This window comes from Strix aluco, chromosome 3, assembly GCF_031877795.1.
Source record: "Strix aluco isolate bStrAlu1 chromosome 3, bStrAlu1.hap1, whole genome shotgun sequence".
NCBI lineage: Eukaryota > Metazoa > Chordata > Aves > Strigiformes > Strigidae > Strix > Strix aluco.
In genome coordinates, this window is record NC_133933.1 from 19980855 (window position 1) to 20004847 (window position 23993).

The 23993-nt window shown below is 36.5% G+C and overlaps 1 protein-coding gene across 26 annotated transcripts in view; it reads left to right on the forward strand.

The window, feature by feature from the left end:
- Nucleotides 1-23993, forward strand: part of NRXN1 (neurexin 1) — a 736627-nt gene that overhangs the window by 66798 nt on the left and 645836 nt on the right. For 18 of the 26 annotated variants that reach the window (XM_074817633.1, XM_074817632.1, XM_074817635.1 and 15 more), the window contains exons 3-4: nucleotides 14689-14706; nucleotides 19414-19443. The exons of 6 other annotated variants lie outside the window; for them this stretch is intronic. In XM_074817633.1, coding sequence (XP_074673734.1) covers nucleotides 14689-14706; nucleotides 19414-19443 — 48 coding nt within the window. The remainder of the gene's footprint in view (nucleotides 1-14688; nucleotides 14707-19413; nucleotides 19444-23993) is intronic. 2 more of the 26 variants (XM_074817636.1, XM_074817653.1) reach the window with 1 other exon arrangement.

Below are 23993 nucleotides of genomic sequence, written 5' to 3' on the forward strand. Positions count from 1 at the left end.
CAGATGCCAAGTAGCAGCACAGCAGATAAACCATGAAAAACAAGGAGAAATCCAGGTCTTATCCAAACTGTATAAATTAATGAAAAGATTTCTATCCATCTGAATGGGTTCTAAAGAAGATCCCATTGTATGTCATAAGAACTATTCCTGCCCAGTTTTTCTATTCCACTTATTTTTTACTAGAATTTTACTTGTTCTGGTTATTTAAATTTTACACTTCTCATCAGACTACTTGTTACTAAAGACAGAAAAAGCATGTAATGGATGACATTACATAAAGGACATGTCCTTTTTATGTAATTTGATTGTAGTATTTGTTAGGATACATCTACATGTCTTTTTAATACATGCAGATACCATCAATATAAGATGTAAGAGCATAATAACAGCAGAGTTGTTCAAAGGTTGTGCCAATGCCCTAACCAGAAGGTGGTGTATTTTAAAAATTTGGCCCACTACAGAAAACAGTGATAACTCACGAATAATGCAGACTGAATAAAAAATGATAGTTATCAGTATTGAATGTTAAGAGGTACGTTCAAACAGATAAAAGAAAAACACTTGAGACCTTGATATTCTGAACTTTTGGAGGCAAATGGCTTTTTGGGGAGGGAGAGTTGGTTTGTTTTAATGGAAGTAAAATGAGGTGGATTACAGGCATGTTTGGGGAAATGTGCTTTGAATTTTTTTCTTTGTCTAAGAAGCAAATGAGTTACAAGCATTAGATGTTCTTCATAACAGATACTTTTGGAATAAGTATACGTTCTTAAAGAACAAGGTCATTTGCTATAAGCTGTAAAAAGCAGAATGAAAAATTTGATCAAGCACTTTTTAACTTACTATATAAAGAGGCTTTGCAAATGAAAATACTTAGAGTTATGCTGTTAGTGGTTTCTGTACAGTTCTTATATAGTTTTGTTTGAAACAAACTATAATTATAGAACAAGAGTTCCTTGAGATATTTTCTTTACATAAAAGAATATACAACAAATTCAAAATCCTATTAATTGATGCTGCTTTTTCAAGTTCATAAGCATCTTCATATGCATTGGTCTTTGTTTTGTTGAATTGTAAGGAGACTTTCCCTGAAGTTCAGTGTTATCTGTTTCTGTCCCTTGGCGTGATATGGCATTTTGGAGGAGTTTTGTGTTAGTAAAGTGAAATGTTTTTTCTATGTTCAGTGTGAAGATTGCTTCTGGTTTTGTTTCTGTATATATTAATAATTGGACCATAGTACATCATTTATTGTTCACTATGTTGACTGTATTCGTTACATTTATACACACTCTACATTGCATAAGGTAATATCATTACATGAATGAATGTACATATGCTTATGTAGTATATGTATTCAGTATATACTCATAACAATTCCACCTTATTCAAATATGAGTTTCTCTCTTAGTAGATGGTTAGCTGCTCAGGTTATTTCTTTATTTTGAAAATGTGATTGGAAAAAAATTATGCAAGAAATGTTTGTGGTTTATTTGGAAGTTTTGTTAACTTGATAAAGTACATAGGTTATATGATACACGATACTTGCTTTCATTATTATAACTCTGTGAACTGCCTAATGGCATAAATACTCTGCTGGGGAGAAATTTTAATTATGGTTTAGATGTAGGAGTTTTTCCACTTTGGGAACCTCAGAATTATTCCTCCTCTTCATGAATAAAAACTAGGAAGCAGATGATTTGTGTACTCATTTCAATAATGGGCCAACAATCAAACAAGATTTCTGTTATTCACTGGGATTTACCTTACAGAGAATGATTTCCCCTGTAGGACAGTTTTCTTGGTCCACTTATTATTAAAATTGTGTTTTAATAATAGAGAAATACCATTTTATATAATGTTTAAGATGTAACCTCAAAAGAATGCTACCTAAGCAATACAGTCAGAGCACATTTTAATGGATATCTTTTTTCATATTACTCAACCAATAATATTTATGTCTCCTCAGATATTTTCTTCTATAGCTCTTCATTTAGATGTTCTCATTAATTTCTTTCTAAACTTCTATTTGACTCAGTTCCATAAAAGGTCATTACAATATTCCCTACTGTCCCCTTAATATGTACTACAAGGCAATACACCACAAAGATAACTTTTTGTGAGTTATTATTATAATTGGTTCTGATAAAATTTTAGCCCAGAAATAGTTCTTCACTAAAGAATCCTATGTTGATTTTTCTTGATGCCAACATCTTTGTCACTCTGAACAATTTGCCATCTGTAGAAGAGCTGACAATAGAAAAGATGTTTTACCACTTTTTCATTGGCAACATGCTACTGTGCTGATGCATTATGGTAGATGAAATACATCACAGCATAACGATACAGAAAATAATCTCCACGTAACCTATATTGAAGGTAATGTAGGTTTAGAAAAAAATGTAAAATTATTAAAGATGAGCATCAGAATATATATCCAAGTAATGTCTTTCAGGAAAGAACAAAGGTAATAATGAAGACTTCAAGAACTGTCAAAGATGACAGGAAGGAAGAACAAGTGGATGAGCCTTTTTACAGACATGGGAGGAGCTTCATGTTTGTAGGCCCTGGTCCTCATGTCAGACTTCAGCCACCCTGACGTCTGATGGAGCGGCAACATAGCAGGATATAAGCAATCCAGGAGGCTCCTGGACTGCACTGATGATAACTTTCTCCTCCAAATGATAGCAGAGTCAACAAGGAGAAGTAGTCCTCTGGACATCATATACCAGCAAGGAAGGGCTCAATGAGGATGTGAAGATCAAGGCAGTCTTGGCTGCAGTGACCATGGTGGAGTTCAGGATCCTGAGAGCACAGAGGAGGATGAGAAGCAAGCTTACAACACTTGCCTTCAGGAGAGCTGACTTCGACCTCTGCAAAGATCTGCTCAGAAAAGTCCCATGAGATAAGGCCCTGGAGAGAAGAGGGTCTGAGAAAGTCAGTTAATATTTATGTATCACCTCCTCAGAGCACCAGAGGGTTCCATCCCAACAAATATGAATTCAGGTAAAAATGCCAGGAGGCCTGTGTGGATGAACAAATCGCTGCTAGCCAAATGCAAACACAAAAAAGAAACATACAGTGGGTCGAAGCAAGGACAGATAGCCTGAGAGGAATACAGAAACATTGTCCGAGCATCCAGGAATGAAGTTAGGAAAGCCAAAGCCCAAATGGAAATTAATTTGTCCAGGGATGTCAAAACCAAGAAGGATCACTGTAAGTACATTACTGAAAAGAAAGACCAGGGGAAATATGGATTCAGTGTCAACAAGACAGGGGACCTGGTGACACAGGACACGGAAGAGGCTGAGTTACTGAATGCCTTCTATGCCTCAGCCTTTACTAGCAAGACCAACCTTCAGGAATCCTGGGTCCCAAAGAAGAAAGGCTGGAGCAAGACGATCAGGTCAGGGAATAATTAAGCAAACTAGGAATACATAAGTCCATGGGGCCTGATAGGATGCACCCACAAATGTTGAGGGAGCTGTCAGATGTCATTGCGAGGCCACTCTCTATAATCTTTGATAAATCATGACAGCTGGGAGAAGTACCCAAAGACTTCAAGAATGAAAATGTCACCCCCATCTTCAAGAAAAGCAAGAAGGAGAACCAGAGAACTACAGGTCAATCAGAGTCACCATGATCCCTGGGAACATGATGGAGCAGCTAATCCTGGAAACCATTTCCAGGCACCTTAAGGACAAGAAAATCATCAGGATTAGTCAGCATGGCTTCACCAAGGGTAAGTCATGCTTGACCAACTTCATAAACTTCTATGATGAATTGGCTGACCTGGTAAATGAGAGCAGAGCACTGAATGTGGTCTACCTGAACTTCGGTAAGGCCTTTGACACTGTCTCCCATAAGATCTCAGAGAAGCTGCTGATGTATGGTCTGGATTAGCAGACATTGAGGTGGCTCGAAAACTGTTTGAATGGCCAGGCCCAGAGGGTGATAATCCGTGGCACAAAGTCTACTCGAAGGCCAGTGACTAGCTGTGTACCCCAGGAATCAATACTGGGTCTGATCCTGTTTAACATCTTCATTAATGATCTGGATGATGGGGCAGAAGGTACCCTCAGTAAGGAGGAGAACCCTCAAACTGGGAGGAGTGGCTGATACACCAGAAGGTCCTGCTGCCACCTAGAGCGACTTTGGCAGGCTGGAGAAATGGGCTGACAGGAACCTTATGACATTCAACAAGATGTGCAAAGTCCTGCACCTGAGGAGGAACAACCTCATGCACTCATATATGCTGGGGGACACCCAGCTGGAAAGCAGCTTTGCAGAAAAGGACCTAAGGGTCCTGGGGGACACCAGATTGACCATGAGCCAACAATATGCCCTTGGGGCAAAGGAATCTAGTGTTATCCTGGGCTGCATTAAGCAAAGCATTGCCAGCAGGTGAAGGGAGGTGATCCTTCCCCTCAACTCAGCACTGGTGAGGCTACACCTGGAGTACTGTGTCCAGTTCTGGGCTCCTCAATGCAAGAGAAACATGGACATACTGGAGAGAGTCCAACCAAGGGCCACATAGATGATGAAGGAACTGGAGCATCTCTCCTATGAGAGTCCCAGCTGGGGACTGTTTAGCCTGGAAAAGAGAACGCTCCGGGTGGGTCATGTTTATGTACACCTGAAGGGAGGGTGCATAGAGGATGGAGACAGGTTCTTTTCAGTGCTGCCCAGTGACAGGACCAGAGGCAATGGGCACAAACTGAAACACAGCAGGTGCTGTCTGAACATCAAGAAGCACTTTTTCACTCTAAGGGAGACTGGGCACTGGCACAGTTTGCCCAGAGAGGTTGTGGAGTCTCCAACATTGGAGATATTCAAAAGCCATCTGAACACGGTCCTGGGCAATCAGCTCTAGGTGGTCCTGCTTGAGCAGTGGGGTAGGAGCAGATGACCTCCAGACGTCTTTTCTACCACAGTTGTTCTGTGATTCTGTGATTCTGCGAATCTGTGAATCTGTGAATCTGTGAATGTGATATTGATTAAAATGTTAGAAAGATAAGAACTAGCTCTAACTTGGTTTGGGTTCATTTTCTAGACGTCCCCAAAATGTGACTGACTTGAAACATCTACTGCCACTAGAAATTTTAATTGTGCAGTTCTGATATGGGAACACTTGTATATGAAAAGTCAATGTAGCTAGCCATAATATACATACGATCAGGGTTTTGTGAAAGCATGTCAGGTATAGTATCTCCTTGTCACCTTTCTAAACTAACGCCTTCAAGGTTTTTACATCACTCAGTAGCCTTATAAATGTTACAATATATATTCTTATGCCAAGAAAATAACTGTTTAACTAATTCATATCAAAGTGATTAATGAAAATCAAGAATCTTTCTAAAGCATCTGTTTCCTGACTGCAATGTGTGCAAGTACTCTTTACACATGGGAACTCAATCCAGGCTTTCACGTGGCTACAAAAAAAAAAATTGTTGCTCAGTTCCTGTAAAATCTATGGAGGAAATAAAAAGTACATAAATTCTTGCTTTAGGTAAGGATGACCAGATTTTAAGTGAGGAAATGTTAAATTTCTAATTGTAAAATTTCTTGTAATTAGTTTCATTGTCATTATCTATAACTACTAATTAATCAGAATAACATTCAGCATTAGCATTGAAATGATTGTAGATGAGTAAAGGAGAAAATTAAGTTCAGTTCTTTAAAAAAAATAAAGATATCTATTTTGTTCACTTGCTGTCACAGATAGCTGTGATTAAATTTTAATTTGATGTCAAATTAAGCACTTGGTTGCAGCATGCTGACTTCCAGAGTACAGCTCTACTCACTTCAGAGGAATTTCCTGTTTAAAAGAGCAGAAAGTTTATTCTGAACCATTCTAAAGGCTTCCAAGGGCAGGTTCAGCTCAGTTCACATCCACAAAATTAATCTCAGTAGTAGCCAAAATTTTCTGGTGACTAGCTAAAGAACTATACAACAAAGTGATTCTGAGTATTGCTACTCTATTTTTAATTGCGTACAGTGCATCTTCTACATTTTTAGCTGCTAACTCTCAAGAACACTTCATACCAAATTGCATTCAGGCACCTGTGTTGAAGTCATAGCATCACTGATAACACACAAACATTCCTCACTTTTGTATAAAGGCAGCGTGTGAATCAAATTGAGCAACCTGGTCTAGTGGAAGGTGTCCCTGCCCATGGCAGAGGGGTTGGAACTAGATGATTTTTAAGGTCCCTTCCAACCCAAATCATTCTGTGACTCTATGAAAAATACAGCTAGTTTTGCATGCGGTCCTGTAATTTTTTGTGTTGCACTCGTCTGGGAAGGCACAAATATCCAGCTACAGAGTCAGGGCCTGAGTGAATATCTCAGAATGTGCAGTCATGTGTCATCACCCTTTAGTAAGTATTATAAAGGAGAAGTATTATATTTACACAGCAGATTGTGAAAGTGTAGATAGCTGCCAGTTCACCATACAATACAAAACCAGAAGAAAAGTTTTAGGAAGCATTGTCTAAAAACAATATCCTTTTCATGGACAAAATAGTGACCTCTCCTCCTTTGAGTCTCCTGTTCGTGTTATCCACTGGATCATCACCTCTGTAAAGCTGCTATCCAATTGGAAAATTACTTCTGCCGTTCAACCACTGCACAGCATTTTTATTCACTCTCAGCTCAGCTAATCCTATTGTATTAATTGTATTGTCTAACAGACCCAGCTTTGCTGAAAGGATGATTGGACAGGGATTTGATTTCTTCTGATAGCAACTGAGGCCTGATTTTGCAGCCTCTTATATAGACATAATTGACTGCACAAAGCACAGCACAACAAGGAATCAGATTTATTGGGGTAGTTTCTACTCTCATGTACACCAAAACAAGCATGAATAATTCTGAAAAATCTTTATTCATCATTTCACAACTGTTTCTTAAAGAAGTTGTTGAAATAAGTTATTTTATACATTTTATGAATTTTATGAATTTCAAAACAGATATTCTTAAAATAGAAATACCTGTGTCACCCTGCATCACTTTTATACAACATAATCTGTTCTTGACATTACTCTCTGCCAACCAGAATAGTTCATTCTGTATGACAGGTTTTGATAGGAGTATCCTGAAAATATATTTTCATGCCATGTACCAAACAGGGCTATACTGGAGAAAATCCAAAGGAATAATGATAGTGCTAGGAAGAAAAGAGGAGTTATGGGCAGATGTACAGGCCTTGTAAAATGGACCATATACAGTCAGTCCTTAATTCTACTTAGTCTATTCGTTCTCCGTGCTAGGAAATAAGACCTCTAGTGATTACAAGGAAGATGTCTAAAAGCACAAATCAAAGTGTGCAAATCCCAGATATTTTTAATGGAAATTGAATGTTTCCAATCCAGAGAAATAGTCCCAGAGGCTAAATAGAAAAAGAGCAGCAGTTCTGAAAGAATATCTGGTTACTGAGTGAAATACATAGATTTACATTGTGTTTCATTTTCTGCTTATACATGGAAATTAAAACACTGGAACGGACCATGATTCTTTGACTCACCTTCACTTATGCAAATGACTTATTTCTCCTTCCATTATCTCTATTATTAATATTACTAAATTCAATTATTATAAAACCTTTGATTCCTGGCTGTGGTTACTGTAGCCATGACACAGATGCAAGAAGACTTGTTGCAGTGACTGATGCAAATTTCTTTAAAGCATTGACATATTGCAAGCAGGTCTGAAGTTTAGTACATCTGAGACTAGCCAGACCCATTTTGGAGAAAAATAATTAAATTTAATGAGGTGGCAAAATAAGGCCAAAGTCAAATTTCTTGGGATTGTAATATAATTAAAAACCAGTCATTTTTATATCTACATCATGATCTCTCCCCTGAGTCAGTCCAAGTTTATTTAGAAGTATGGTAAAAATTACTAAAAGAAGAGGACAAGTAACTTTCCAAAAATGTCAGTTCTAGGGAGTGACTGAGAAAAAGGAGATATAAGTATCACAGATGTACTTATTTGTTATCTACTGTGGCTCCAAAGTAGCACAAGTCTATTCAGATGTGCAATATCTAAAAATGTGTAACAATAAAGTAAGCACAGATTAATAACATTAAACTAAAGCAATGGTGAATGATTTCACGTTTGAGACACTTGTGATAATAAACAGTGGAAAAGTGATAAAGCTGCATAGGAACCAAGCAGCACAAAAAAATGTTGCCTCAGAAAGAGTATTGATTTAATTATGTCTTGATTTTGATTCTGTTTGTTTTGATCTGTAGCCAGCTGGAGATGGTATTAGAAAGTATTACAGGTTGCAGAAGTAAATTGGGGATGGGGATATTTTCCCATTGGGAACTATAGTAATGATTTATCTGAATGATTTTTTTTTCACCCATTATATTTGAATTCTTCATGGGAAACTTTTCTCAGTGAGCTCTTTGTGCAAACGATGCAGAGATTGGTTGTGAGAAAACAATTTATTTGAATGTTTTTGTGTTTAACAGAGTGTCAAAGTATTTGCTGTGGTTTATGCTTGGTTTCTGTTCTCATTTGAAAATTCATAGATTCATACAAGTTATGGCCAGAATGTACTGCTACGAAAGTATTAACCTGACCTGCGAAACGGCAAGAGGCGGAATTTGTTCCAGTGATTTTTATACTGCAGCCCAAAAGCAATGATTGAGATACAGTTTCTGTTAGACAAAGGCTCTGTCTTCAGACTTCAGGGAAGGACTCCCCAGTATTCCCAATGCTTATTTTATCTTCACTGAAAATTTTCATCTTATTTTCAGTTGAAACTTTGACTCCTGATCCCAGCATTTATCTGGTTGAAAGGACTTCCAGGTATCAAGAATCTTTCTCCCAACATTGATAGTTACAGGCTGGGTTCAAGACACCTCTTAATCTTGCCTTTGATGTATTCAATAGATTGAGCATCTTAGGGTTTTCATTGTAAGACATGGTTGCTGAGTTTTCTTAGGTTTATAATGCCAAGAATGACTGTGGGAAAAGTTTGTTTCTGAAACCTCTTTCATTTTTTACTTCCTTTTGAATATATGAACGCTAGAACTAAACACAGTAATGGTTTTAGTTATGCCACAAAAAGTAATGCCATTTTCTATTTCTGTTCGTTGTTTCTTTGCCTGTGCATTCAAGACTTGCACTGCCCCCCCCTTAGTGGCTGCTTCACACTAGGAGCTCATCTACAGTAGCTTAACTAAAATGAGCTTGTCATTATTTAATTCTCAAGGCATTTGGGATACATAGCACTGTCTAGCAAAGGTGGCCTCACCTAGAGTAAATTCATGAATGTTAGTAGAATTTACAGAGGCGTACTGAATTTGGACTGATGGCTTTGTCTTGTACCAGTTGGCAGAAACATCTAATTGTGCCCTAATGTTCCTCATTTGGCAAAAAGCCTCATCCTCATTTTTGGTCAAGACAGGTCATCTGTGCTCCTGACCATATTGCACCTTTCTCCTGAGTCTCATACAGGGCATTCCAGAAAAGAAGAGATCTTCACAGAGGTGTAGTTAGAAAATGGAGATAGAACACAGACTCCTGTTATTCTGAAATTTCTCCCTTCCACCAAAAAAATCAATAGAGTCCCTGTTATATTTCTACCCACTGCACTGGAAAGTCCTCTGAATGGGTCCACCCAAAGCTGTGTGGAGTCTGTGAGAGGCTGTACATTGACTTCAGATCTAGTAGGGCCATGTGGAAATGTAGGGACTCCTGGGATCTCTTCCCTAGGTTCTGGTGGATTTGCAGATTTTGCAGATGAATCCAAATTTTGCTCCATGAAGCCCAGCTGTAGGAAATGCTGCTTTCCTATTTACTCCATATTCAAGCAGAAGGCTACAACAGAATCAGGGTTCTGTACTAGGTATCTTTATAATACATTTCTAATTATTCATAATTACAGTCAATATTTACAATGGTTTTCAAGAGTACATTTCAAAAAATGCAACAAATCGTAATGGAATTTGTCAGATACACAGCACTTGGGAAGACCAATGCTCATAGCCACAGATTTTCAATGTGTTGCTTTAATTAGTCATTACTGAGACTATGACTGTTCATGCTTTACAACATACTTCATAACATACTTCATGTTTTCATACCTTTTCTGAATATTTTCTTTTGAACCATGTGTTAAATACAACAATATCTCTAACAGCTTGAGAAGATGATGGGACAGGCTAAGTTACACTATCCAAGAGATGCTGGGTGCAGTCCCACAGAAAAAGCTGCCTCTTGAAATTACATATTCCAGTACAGTATTTTTAAGTAGATAAATTTATAGATAAGTATACCTATGCATTATTCTTTGAGAAAACAAAATATCATATCTTAAATTTCTAGCCATCATTTTTATTGCAAGACACCTGCATAAATATAAGCTTTATTTTAGGCTACTTCCCACTACTCATACTACTGAACATCTTATGAAATTTCATAAACTATGTCTGTGGTATATCATACCCTTCATTGTTGCTAAATGTGATTTTGAACTATAATTTTGATGAGGAAAAAAATAAATATAAAAATGCCACTTCTAATATGCTATTTCTTATTTTGTTATTTCTGGAATGCTATTTCTGTAACTTCAAAATACTAATGTACTGTTTCATCTGTTTATCATGAAAATACTGTTCTTATACAGTTGTCAGGACAAATACTGTGCTCTCTGGCTAAGGTGTAAATATTCTATCAGAAGAAAAAGTGTAATAGCAGAGATAACCACAAAACATATAAAGTCACTTGTTTTTTAAAAAAATCAAGGTTTCCACGAAGCATCACCAAATATTAAAATAATTCTTGAATTAATAAAAATATCCTGTAAAAACATTATTCCCATTTTTATATCACTGAATCATAGTAATATGCTAAAATAATTAGAATTGATTGGGCATTTGCTGCAAAAAATATGGAGCAGATTCTGCTCTCAGGTCAGTAGGGAGAGCCTGAGACAATTCATCTGAAGATAATAAGACATATTCACAGCCTGTGTAAGTTGTATAGTTCTACTGATTTCAACCATGTCACACCAGATTTAAATCAACTGAATATTTGGCTCAATATGTGCAGTCAACAGATTACACCAGTAGCACTGAGAGCAGAATTTGGCCAAAGGAATTAGGCTGTAAACACAGAAATCAGCAGTGCAATTCAGTATCGTTGGTGGTGGGGGTGGGGAAGGCCTAGGAAATAAACGTTTGCAGTGGATGAAGACCTGTCTAGTTCTTCAAGTGAGTAGCTCAGTGCAATGTGACAACAGAGGACTTTTCACATCTACTAGGAGTCACAAAGCTGAAGAGGTTACCTCTGGACAGTCGTCCGGTTGCTAGTGGAGGCTGCAAGGCTGTTCAGCTCCTCTGCTCTTGCACTGACAGTCCCTTTTACCCCCTTGTCTTGTACCTGGGCTGTGCATTGGACAAAATCATTGGTACAATTAGCTGGTGCAGAAAAGGCTACAGGCCGTTTTGTGCCAATGCCTACAGCAGCTAGGAGATGGTACTTTGGGTCTTGAAAGCCTCTGGTTCCACTGATGCCAACAGAGCTACTCAGTAGACAATAAGGTCCTCTAGTGTGGGTGGATGTAAATGTGGGTAAATTCAGACTATGGGCGGCTAAATCATCAGCAGTGACAGAAATGTGTAATACAGCTCTAGTATCCTCCAGGTACATAAATTTTACACCAGTGCAACTGTAATGGCATAAATACAGTTACTCCTGATTTAAATGAGGGAAATTTTGTTCCCTCCAAACTGAAAAATTAACACATTGATAGTATACATGTCTTTCAAAGAGCTTCCCTATTTTTTTTTTTTTTTTTTTAACAGTGGATGGAGTAAGCAAAATGAATAAAAAGCAAAGTTGGAATTTGGGTCTTCTGGCTTCTTAGTCTGTGTTTAGAAGAACAGGCCATGCCAAGAAAAGGGGAATCAGGGAAGTCTAGGAAAGTGTTAGTGATATGGAAATATATCAGCTGTCACAAAAAAAGACCTTAAATAAATAATAGTGCTCAGTGCTAATCTAATGTAAAAACCTTGTAAAGTACCATAAAGAAGCTGAATTAATTTTTTGTCTTGGATTGCAAAACTGTTTAAGATGGTTTAACTTACCATGACAAAAACATGTGGAGAAATGAATTTTCATTGCTGTTTACTAGTGTATAGGGGTTTGTCTATATACACTATTTTATTCACAGAGCAGGAATTCAACACTTTCAATTGTATTTAATTCAAAATGTTTTGACAGTTTAATTTACTATCACTTAAAAGTTTAATCAGTCAGACATTTAGGGGAAGCTGCTCAACTAGTGTAAATCTTTCTGCTGACAGTCATCAAAAAAGACATACCGATCACTGCTAAGAATAGGACCCATGATATAAAACAAAATATGCTAAACCCTGTAACTAGACAAGTTTAACCATCTGACGCTGCCTGTGATGTCATTTTCAGAACTATCCCTTTGACATAGGCAACAGAACTGGCCTTTCGGCAAGTTCACGTGTTGGTTTTTAGTGATCACGTTAAGCTAAATACGGCCATCCAAAAGGATGTCATTACAGTATTGGTGTTGCTGTATACCGACACTGCGGTAACCAGGACTAGATGAAGGAGACTGAAGTTATATTACAATTGAAATAACTAATTTATTTTTCATTAAGTTTGAGGGGTTTTTTACTTAAAGAAAGGAAATTACTATATGTAGTTAAAGGAAGAAAGCTCTTCCAGAAAAGTTTAGCTACAAGTAGCTATTTCTAATAGCCCAAATATCACTGTAATTTACACTGTATATAGAACATAATATCTTTATCTTGTGAAATTGGGTGCTTTTATTTTTCTCAGTGAACTTTATTCAATTTGTTGATCTTCAGGTATTTAGTCACAACAAGCATGCTGCTTTTCATATTTTTTTGCTTTTTGACCTCTTACTTTCCTAAATGTATGAAACAGTACATACCCTTTGCACTTTCTTAACAAACTAAAATTTCAGGCAGTGAGATTTTTAGAAGTCTAATTTTAGAGTGTGTGCATGGAAAAGGTGTTTTGTAATGTCATAAGCCAAATAACTTTATCTGGTCTGACCTCTGAGTATTACGGCTGAAAACGGAGAGTCCTAAACCCTTAGTATTCATCATTTATAGTAGTTATTATTTTTAAAGTGGTAAATTTTTCCAATTATTTATTGGAATACTGTCTAGTTATGATGAGATTTTTCAGTGTTTTGTGGCATTAACTTATAAAGGCTTTTCATTATGAAAAGGGACACATTCTGGCAGGAAATTGCTATGCTTAGGAAGTATCAGTGAGCCCAGTTTGGTGTAACTTGTTTTATTGACTCCTGGTTTGCAATATATACAAATTAGTTTAGATAGCATTTCTTACTGGTCACGTGAAAAGGTATTTTCCTATAGGAAGACTCCATGAGAATTGACCTGCAATGACAGAACTGGTCTTCAATTTGCAATTGTTTCTGAGTGCTTACTCACCAGGAAGTGGTGGTGGAGGTGGCACAAACTGCAGGAAGAGATTTCCCAAGCAGATTGCTGTGTTGTCACCCTTCCCCGTTTCTTTGTTGGTTTTGCAAAGTCCATCTCCTTGACTTCTGTGTTGTTTTTCCTTTGTCATTTTACCTTTCCCATTTTCTCTCTCCCCGGAGATATCTTTGTACACTCTCCTATCCTCTCCTCAGTCAAAATTATAATGGGCAACAGAGACATACTCCCTCAGAATCACCTACCTAGTGGAGGAGCTGAGGACTGTAGAGACTAGCATGAGTACTAGGACACTGAGCCTGTTTCATAACTTTAAATTCTGTCCACTTCATTAGCTGAGGCTCAGTTCCTAGTCCCCTCTTGCTTTGTAGGCTTTGGGGGAACCTTCTTTCCTGTACCCCATATTGATGTTGAGTTGGGGATAAAAGGCCAAATTATTGCTTGTTGATAGGAGTTTTTACTTAGGCAAAATGCCCTTTGATCTAATCTGGGGAAAGAACCCATGTCTGAGATTTCTGTGGCCTTTGCTAGCTGTACCAGGCAGATAATGGATTGATTTTTTTTAAGATGTGCAAGTTTCTGATGCTGCCAAGTGCTGTGGGACATGATCCTACAATTCTGAGTTATTCCACCCAGTTTAAATGACAGCTTTTCCACACCGAATTTGGAGAGCTGACCCAATGCCCAGAGTGAGTGCCTCAGTAACGAGTGCAGGATCAGCAACGCTGCCTGTGGTAACATCTTCACAGCATATTCTAAAATTCAAGTTATCTTGTTCAATCTGTTTAAAATCATCTACTTCATACAGGTCATTAAGGAAAATTCAGAATGGGAAAGTAGAAGCAAATGAATTTAGAATCCTTATCACAAATGACTGATGGCTTTAAAATATATAGTTATAAAAGTCTTAGAAGAAGATCCTGTGATTAATGACTAATAATACTTGAACTTACAAAGAGCTGCAGTAAATCCTGTACAATTTTTGCATTTTGGAAACAGTATTGTTTTATTTCATATCACGTAAATTTTGTTAAATAGAGGAAACACTGCTTCCCGGTGCTTTTGTTTTTCCCTCTGGATTGTAGCAATGGAGCACTTGCATGTTGTGTTTGATGCCTTGCATGATGAAGACATGCAATGGCAAGTTCCAGTCTGCATGCTGCTTAATGAATGTTTTCCTTTTCTCTCCTTCCCTGTTATGTGCTTACAGAAGACAACTATGTGGAAGGTGGGTGCTTTCTACCTTATTTTCCTAAGCTCTTGTTTTTCCCTTCTGTTTAGTGGTTTTTTTCCCTTCTGCTTAATGTTATAAAAGTGCGCATATCATTCAGCACGGTAAGTTGCATTTATTTACAGATAAAGGTATACAAGTTTATTAAACAAGTGTGATTTCTTTTTCCATACAGAACCCAAACAAAGCTCCATTTTAATTTTGGCCTTATTGGTGTGATTCCAGAATGTCCCCACTGAAACAATGGGATTTATACTCGTATGACTGATATCACCCTTCAAAATCGTTCAGGAGATTTGCAGAAGGACTGATTTTTTCTCATGTTCTGTATGAAAAACAATTTCATTAGTGTGGAGCATAAATCCTCATCAAAAAATGTAATGCATGCTAAATACCTATCTTTTAATTGCTTAGGAAAATGTAAAGTGCTTTTTTCTTTAATACTATAAATCTTGCTTACTGTAATATCCTTACAGCACAAAATTTTAGGAAAAAGGTTTTTCTGTCTAACTTTTCAACATAATGCACTCTGCCTTTTGGACATTGTGAAAGAAGCAGCATGTGAGTTTAACAATAATGTCGATATATAATTAAGTCCCTTTAAAGAAAGTATGGCACAGGGCAGTGGAAACTAAAGCACAATGCCACCTAGCCTGAATATTGGTAAGTAAGTCTATTAGCTGGTAAAACATGTTGTGTGCATATATATCATAGTTTTAAAGGTCCAGAATATGCTTCACAGATCAGTTATTGCTGGTAATCAGTAATGTCTTTTTGCTTATAAGCCAAAAGGTGCAGGTACTTTTTTATGTACAAGTGCTTTTAAAAGTCTCTCTGGGCTGAATCTTTGCATACTGAATAAATGATTATCTATTACTTTATCTATCTAAACTGAGCAATAACTTTTATTTTATTTTTTCCAATACTTTAAAAACTATTTTTAAATCAAGGACTTTGTAAGCTAACTCATATGCAAAGTGTCTGCCCTGGCACAACCCTGACCCAGGGTCCTGTAGTGAACCCCTGTGGGGCCTGAGTTCATTCAGGATTCAAGTCACCGTGGGCCACTGCCTGCTTGTTCAGAGGCCGTTTTCTAAAAAAGCCTGGAAGTATTGGTACTGCATTTCTCTATGCTACTGTATTCAAGGGCAAAGAGAGGTGCTCAGATTTAACACATACACGATGCTGTGCAATTTTATTAAAATGTACGTTACCAGTAGAAGAAAGAAAATTTAAACAATTCTGATGCCTTAATTGTGTGCACTGTCATGCACATACATATCAATACAATTTCCTTTTCACTGTGAAATAAAAATGTATTCAACAACACTGGGATAGGAATTCTAACTGAAAAACATAGAAACCTATAAATAAGCATCTAATCTTATATTTGATCTGTGCATAAAATTCTTACTGGTGTCAACATGAGTCTCAAATGTGAATTAGGATCGGTATAACTAGATAAGGAGGTTCAGTTTCATTTCACGTATTCATTTATGCACAGCAGTACAAGATAAAGCCTGGATAACAGTTAATCCAGACTTTAACTGAACCTAATTCTTAAAACTGCAACCTTAAATTTATCCCAACACAGGTCTGGATACTTATGCATACATTAAGGTTACAAAGAATGTATATGTAAAGAATGAAAGCATAGAAATGGTGTATGCAAAGCACAATTTGGAAACCAAGATTTTTCATCCTTGATTTCTGTGATATCTGAGCATCTCTGCTACATAAGAAAACAGAAGGATTTAATATTCACAGAGTTAATTTTTTATATATTGTTGGTATGAAGAGGCTACATTTTATTCATTTTACAAGAACTGTGCTAGAGCTGGACATGTTCATCACAGGTTTACCATGTTTAAATTTTGTTTTGGCCTGTGCTCTGCATGAAACTCACACACCAAATTATGAAAATATCCTATCTTCATATTCACTTCCACTATCCCATCCTGTGCCCCTTAACTCCCTCCTCTCAGAGCCAAGTTCAGTATAAAGATGGAGTGGACCACACATGAGGCATTCCTACTAAATCATGAATTCCTAATTCACAAAGAAAAGGCTTTTATCATTCTGCTTATGAAGTAGAGGTGCACAAATGAATATTTTCAATGTATGGTATGCCTATATGTGGCTAGTTAAGGCCAGAACTTTCCATGACTATCCACTGCAGTATTCACTATTATAAGCAGACTGTCATTTTGAAAATCTAGCAGCGATTGCTATCATGGTTGATTTATCTGTATCATTTTAAACCACTCTGTGGATTGCACAGGTACAGTAAGAGTAATTCTTCACTCTTCCATAGCCTGCATCTATAGATTGCAAAAATATAAAATAAGGTAAGTATCATTATGTGTTTTTAGTAAGTAAGTATAAGTAACCTTACTGCTTCACAAATAAAGTAACATACAAAGTCAAACAAAATACAGTCTCTTGAGGACTAGTACTAATTTTTTTAATTGATAGATGTTTGGTTTGAGCAGTGTATTTTTTTTTACATTCACTTGACTTCCTTTTTTAGTTGAACAGCACTGCAAGTGACTCTTAAAATTCAAGTGGTTTCTATGATGTTTTCAAGAGGCACTTCTGCCATTTACATTTTTTTTCAAATTATATAAGAATCATGTATTTGCAACTGACCAATCTCACATATCATTTTAGCAAAAAATAGTAGCTATCAAGCAGTGGCGATCTCCTGAGGTTAGGCCTTTTGTTTAGGTCGTTATAGCTGTAAAGATCATATTTAAATGCAAGCTAATAAGAGATTACCTTCTTTGCATTCGCCTAGGAGACATGACAGTGATTTGCTCCACACCTTCTAAAAGTTGAAACAGTCACATAAAGTAGCTGCTGAAAAGTCACAATTATATTAAAGAAAAAGGTGTGTAATGTTCAACTAGTTTCACCTTCCCTCTATCAAATACAGTTAAGGTCAAGTCAAAAGTCTGAGATTTCTCACTATATTTGCCACCACAAAAAGTTAAAAGCCAAAAGACAAGTTAAGTAATCACATGAAAAGACTACTGCTTCCAAAAGGCCATGCAGCAAGGGATCCAAGCAAGGATGTCCAACATTAAAAGACTGAAGCTTGACTGTGGGTCTTTATACTTCGCGTATTCAGCATGCCTCTCTTGCAGCAACTTTTGCAGAGAAAGGACACGTGTGAAAACATTTCTGCTCTCTTTCACAAGCTGCGAACTGCAGCACAGCTGTGTGATGTTTCCCAAGCAATGCTTATGTAGGCATCCCTTCAGGATCACACTCTGCTTTCATTTATGTTGCTATAAACCCCAGGTAATCCCAGCAGCTGCAGGGCGCTGCATTTGGAAACTTAATCTATTGCACAAGAGGCTGGGCACATCAGGCCTTTCAGTTTAACTACGACTCTAAAAAGGGTGACAGTAAAAAGCCCTAATTCAGCAAAACCATTGTTAGTCTATTTGGAACATCACTTGAGATTTGGAACTGATATGATATGAATCCTTTAAGACTGATTACAGTTGGGAGTATCTTCTTTGAACTCCCCCCAAATACTATGAGTCATTTGTGCACCTAATTTTCTTTGTGAATTACAAATCACAGGAACTCTCTAGGAAGTCTGCTTTCCAATAAAGAGCAGAATATTTTATTGCACACCTTCTTTGTGTGAATTTATTTTAATTCATTGCAAATAAGAAAACAATGTATCACTTTCTGTAGTTGTTGGAGAAGAGGAGCACGTTTAACACCTGAGCAATTAATAACTTCTAAAATGGAATCTAAACCAGATAAGTTCAACAAGAATAAGCCTGTTTTTTAAACCAGACATAAAATGTGAAAAACCTTCATATTTCCAGAAAAATGTTCTCCCTACATCACATTATTCTCAATGAGAATATAAGTATCATTTTATTACCATGAATTTAAAAAGCTGAATATTTTTGGTTAAAGAGTAACGAAGTTTGGCTCTGGTTGAGTGATTATCATTATGGACATCTGTTTTGAAATGTCACTAGACCTATACTGGTATGATTGGATTTCGTCTCACAATACAAATATAAAGCAAAATCTATTTCTCACAGATTTATGAAGTAGCTTCAGAAGCTGTCACTTAAATTTTCTTTATTGCTATATATTTTATATTGCATATGTAATAATTTGCCTTCTCTGGAACAAATGCATTCTACTGTCACATTTCACACAAATAAGGAGACATCCCTTGCATTATCATTTCAATGTGATGAAGAAATTTTATTTAAATACCTGAAATACTCATTTTTATGAGGGGAAAAAGATCAGACCCAGCCCATTTTTCAGGTTTACACTTCTCCAGGTTTTTAATGTCATTTCACATGTAGAGGACAGGAAGTCCTCCCAGCAAAGTGTTCAAAACAATATAATCAAAATATGATAAAGACAGATGGAATATTAAAGGAATTGGTTGGATTTGAAAGCATTTTATTATTTTCTGTCATTGCAACTACTGCACAGAAGAAATACACAATAAAACAGCACCCAGTGTTTGAATTGCAGTTCTGTTACTCGTAGCCCAAAGCATTCCAACCAGTGGTTGAAAAATGCTCTTTGATTTCCCTCTGTGATACAGACATCTCATAGGAAACAGATGCCTGTCACAAAACATTTTTGTCACTGTGACAACACCACCTTCCCGTGCTCCCTTGTTCATTGCTGACTGTGCTCTTGTTTCCCTTCAAGGTCTGGCGCACCTGATGATGGGCGACCAAGGTATGGGCTCTGTTCCTTTTCCACTCTGCTTTCATTGTTTCTTCTTGTTCTGTAGCTGCTTTGAATCCATCACTGCAAACGATGGGCAAATGCTTGAAAGCTGTCTTTGGCTGCAAATAAACACACGGTTTTAGTCACATCTTTTCTTATTTCATTATTATTATTTTTGTTTGCTCCGAAAGCTTTTGTCCTTCCTGCCTCTTCAACTCCCCCTCTTGCAATACAATAACTGAAAAGAGGTGAGAGAAATGAGAAGGTGATTAAGAAAATTTCATGTATTTATCAGAAAATACAATTACGGGTGATTCTATAAAAGATAAACGAAGCACAAGAGCACTCTTCAGATAGCTGCTGAAAGAAGATACTCATCTTGTCACATTGTACACATTGAAGATTCCATTTACATTAATGCATGGCTGATTGGAAATGTGCAGAAAGCACCTGCTCCTGGCTTCTGGAATGCTGAGAGTACAATTTTGCAACCTGATGAAATCAGTGATTTTTTTTCCTCCTAACCCATTGTCCATGTTACTTTCGTGTCACTCTTTCTTATCTAAGCATGGGTTATTTCTGTGTTTCTCTGCATGTACATGATTGGAAAAAAATAAACTAAATCCCTAATATAACAGATTGCATCTCCATTTGTCTCCAGACACTTACCTTATACTTTGTCTCTTCATGTTCAGATACTATTGCATTTACATATACTCATGACTCTTACTGTTGTTTCTCTCCTCTTCTTTATTCTCTTTTTGTCTGGAAATGCTTTCTTCATGGAACCATTTCACCAAATCCATAGGTAAAAGTAAAGGTATTACATGATATTCTTTATTTTTGAATGCCATCAGTATACTTTAATGTATGTATAAGTAATGCAAATAAATGTAAATCTTTTTGCACTAATAACATGAGGTAGGTATATTTTTAAAGTAAATATGTCACGGATATCAAGGTAAGGAGAAGTATCCTAAAGTACAGGCTGACCTTATTTAAAAGTTTGTCTCCTGGTTTTGTGCGAGATGTAAAGCTTTGGCAGTGATAAAAGAGGCTACAGTTATAGAAAGCATTCAGGATGAAATAACAGCCACGTTTTGAGGTATGCATTTTTCTGTTCTCAAAGAATTGTAGTCTAAACCACCAGGCACAGAAAAAAGCATGATGTTGTTCAACAGAGACTCTCTGGAGATAATCTGTCCAGGGCCAGTCCACAGCTTGATGTAAGTTTTAAATCTGAATAGCACTGACTTCAGCAAGTCTCTGCTATCAGCTGATCCCATTTGCCCTGAGATTTTCCTTGCATATTAATCATTTTGATTATATCTGAGACAAGAATTGGAGAAAGGAACGAGGAAGAATGAACGCCAAAGAGAAGTGTGGGGTTTATTTCAGATTTTTTTACTCCTTTTTCTTTATGTAAAGAGTACCAGTCATGTTTACTTTCTCCTGGAGGGAACATGTGCAGTAGGGTCAAGACTTTTCCTGTATAAATAAACATCAGGTTTTGCTACAAGGATACTTGTTCACAGACATCATGTAAATATATCTTTATGATAAGAAGCTGGTCATTAAAAGGCATTAAATCTGTGTTACATATGATGAATAATACAGTTCTATTCATCTTAAGCATTTGTCAGGATGTGCCTACTCTTGGTATAAATCAGAAATCCAGTCTACGTGGTCATACTTTGCTAACTAGTTACATTAGAAACAACCTTGCAGGTTCCTTAGTTCTTGGCTGATTTAGTGTTTCCACACCTAGAAAGTTCATGTGACGCAAAGACTGTAATTACAGACCTGTGGTGTCTCATTCTTCTTCATATCAGACTCTCTGGAGAGACTGTGTACCTGGTTATAGGTGGGATACTATTTAAAGGGTTGTGCGTGTTCTGGAGCTGTAAACCTTCTTGCTTCAGAGAAGTTTTAAGCAAGCAGAATGAAAAATTGTCTACTGATTTCTTTGTTTTATAGGTTTGTTTTGTTTGTTGGATGGCTGATCCTTCTTGTGTTTTTCTTAAGAGTACCTTGTATGTATGACTTCCTTTTTACTTATTACTATCTTCTTCCTTAATGGTAGCTGTCTTGGGTGGAGTTACCTTAAAATGACATTTTATAGTAACTGAACCTTGACATTATAGATAATTTTTATTAATATTAAGGAATTCTTTTTCTAGATTATTCTATATGTAGAATACATGAGGTAGTATGTACAACACCGAAGGTTTTTTTGTATAAAAGGATGAAAACATGAATATTATGAATATATATTATGATTAGTTGTTGATCTGGAAAGCAGATTTTAGCAAAACAAAAACTTTGCAAGTATTGTGCATAGTTAGACATTTATATTTTTATTTTAAAAGTTTTAACAATTATAGTCACCAAAAAATTACCTTGGATATATTAGCTACCTTTACTGTTTAACGATGTGCCATGTGACATAATTTAAACACAGTCACCAGTCATCTAATCATTCAACTACATTTTTTTTTCACATTTTAATTTTTTATTAGATTTATCCAGTTTACATGGGAATAATGATTACTCTTTTGATAATCACAATGCTTCTTCAGTCAATATAATGGTGTATATTTGTTCAAATGGATGGATATGTATACAAACTCCAGCTGCTTGTAACAGAAAATATCCCTCGATATTGAACCATATCCTCAACCAGGGGAAAATAGCCTCATTTTATTGACTATCCTGAAACTACACTAATATCGCCTATTGAAACATGTGACCTTGAAACAGTTGTGATAATGCACATTCTTAACACACGACAATACGGCAAAGTAGGAGGGTGATGGAAAGGAATGAAGGGACAAAGGAGGAGCTCAGCACTGAATTCATTTGCACATATTTCAATCTTTCATTATAAGTTCAATTCCTTTAGAGGTGGGTAAGGTCAGTAACAAAAGTGATTGCAAAATTCTAAGTGATTATATCATGAATTAATCTTATTTTGGAAATATAAGCAATAAACTTTTAAGAAGCTTTACTATGTAATTTGCCCTGAAGAGTATTAATGGCTAAAGTATCTTCTTTAATTGTGTAGATATTCTTTGGGATACTGGAAAAGGAAAAAAACCCAATGTGCCTTTAAAATTAGGACAGGATGTTGACAGGGCAGGGACTTGGTGGTGACAGAGGAAGCAGGGGTGAGGCAACCTTTCCAAGTGGGCAAGCAATACAAAATCCAGTATGATCTCACTGGATGCACCTGCTATTTGTCATTGAGTTGTAAAGATAATTTGAGACACTCTGGACGGTTTCCCCACAAAGTTTTTGTTGATGCTTTATCAACATTAACAAAGCTGTCACAGTCCCTTAAAGAAAGGCAGAAGCAAAGCTCAGATGTCATGGTGCTGACATCTGTCAGTACTCAAGGTCGTATAACTTGATCTATGTACAAAACCATCTGACCTAAAGGACGATACAATATAAAGCCAAGACCCTACATAGAAATTTGTCCCATCAGTTTAGAGCTATACAAAATTTGTTTTGTTTCCTGATCCATTACTCCTTGTAGATGCTAAGCCTAATTCTAGGAAGAGACGCAAGCTTTTAGTTGTACTGACATTCATTTATTTTCTGATAAGCATCATATATGTTCAGAAATACTTAGGAATTCCTTTTTTTCCCCTTGGAAATCATCTACCTTTATACAACATTGGCAGTAGTGTTGTCGCAGCCGTGGTGGTGAAAAGACATAGGCAAGGTAAGGTTTGTAAATGAGGTTCATGTTTTTATTAGACCACTTGAATATACTACTCAGAGCAATTGTTTGAATTTGAAGCAAACCTCGAAATCTGCTGATCATAACAGACATGGAAAAGGATTTGTTTGCCCAAAACAAATTTGTGCCAAAACAAATTTGTACCCAGACAATTTTTGTCTACTTTTTCCAAGTATTGTAGGTGGTCTAATAAAACTACCATTTGCACCTATAGGCCTTACCTCGTCAAAAGTTAGTACCTCTCAGATTTCCCATGCAGAATTATTTTGTGATGAATAGTAATATAACAAAGTTTACACGGTGACTAATGTAAAACACTGTTTCTTTATTTTTTTAAAAAAAAATTCTCTCCTCCTTTTCATTTTCTGTTGTTGAACAATGAAAGGGATTTATAATTCAGTTACTATAACGTAGTGACATGTATTACTTCCTTTTTATATTGCAGTTCTCTTAAGCCCATAGATGTTTTTACCTATAGTTTATTTCTATGTAAATAACCTACTTTTGACTATATATATTACTCATTCTATACCTAAACACTATGTTCATACTTCTGTTCTATTACTTTAGAGATTATGTGCAGCTTTAAATCGTACATGAGTCACTCAGGTCCATAAGAAACTATTAAATGATATCTAGCTGAGCAATAACTGTTTCTACGGAAAGATTGATAGTACAACTGCAATTTATTGTATTAGATTACAGGCTTTTTATGCTCTGGTATTTGATATACTGTGTATAAATGCTGAAGACTCCAGAACGTCAATTTATGTATGTCTCAACTTCCTTACCAAAAGAGGGAAAGTTCTGTATT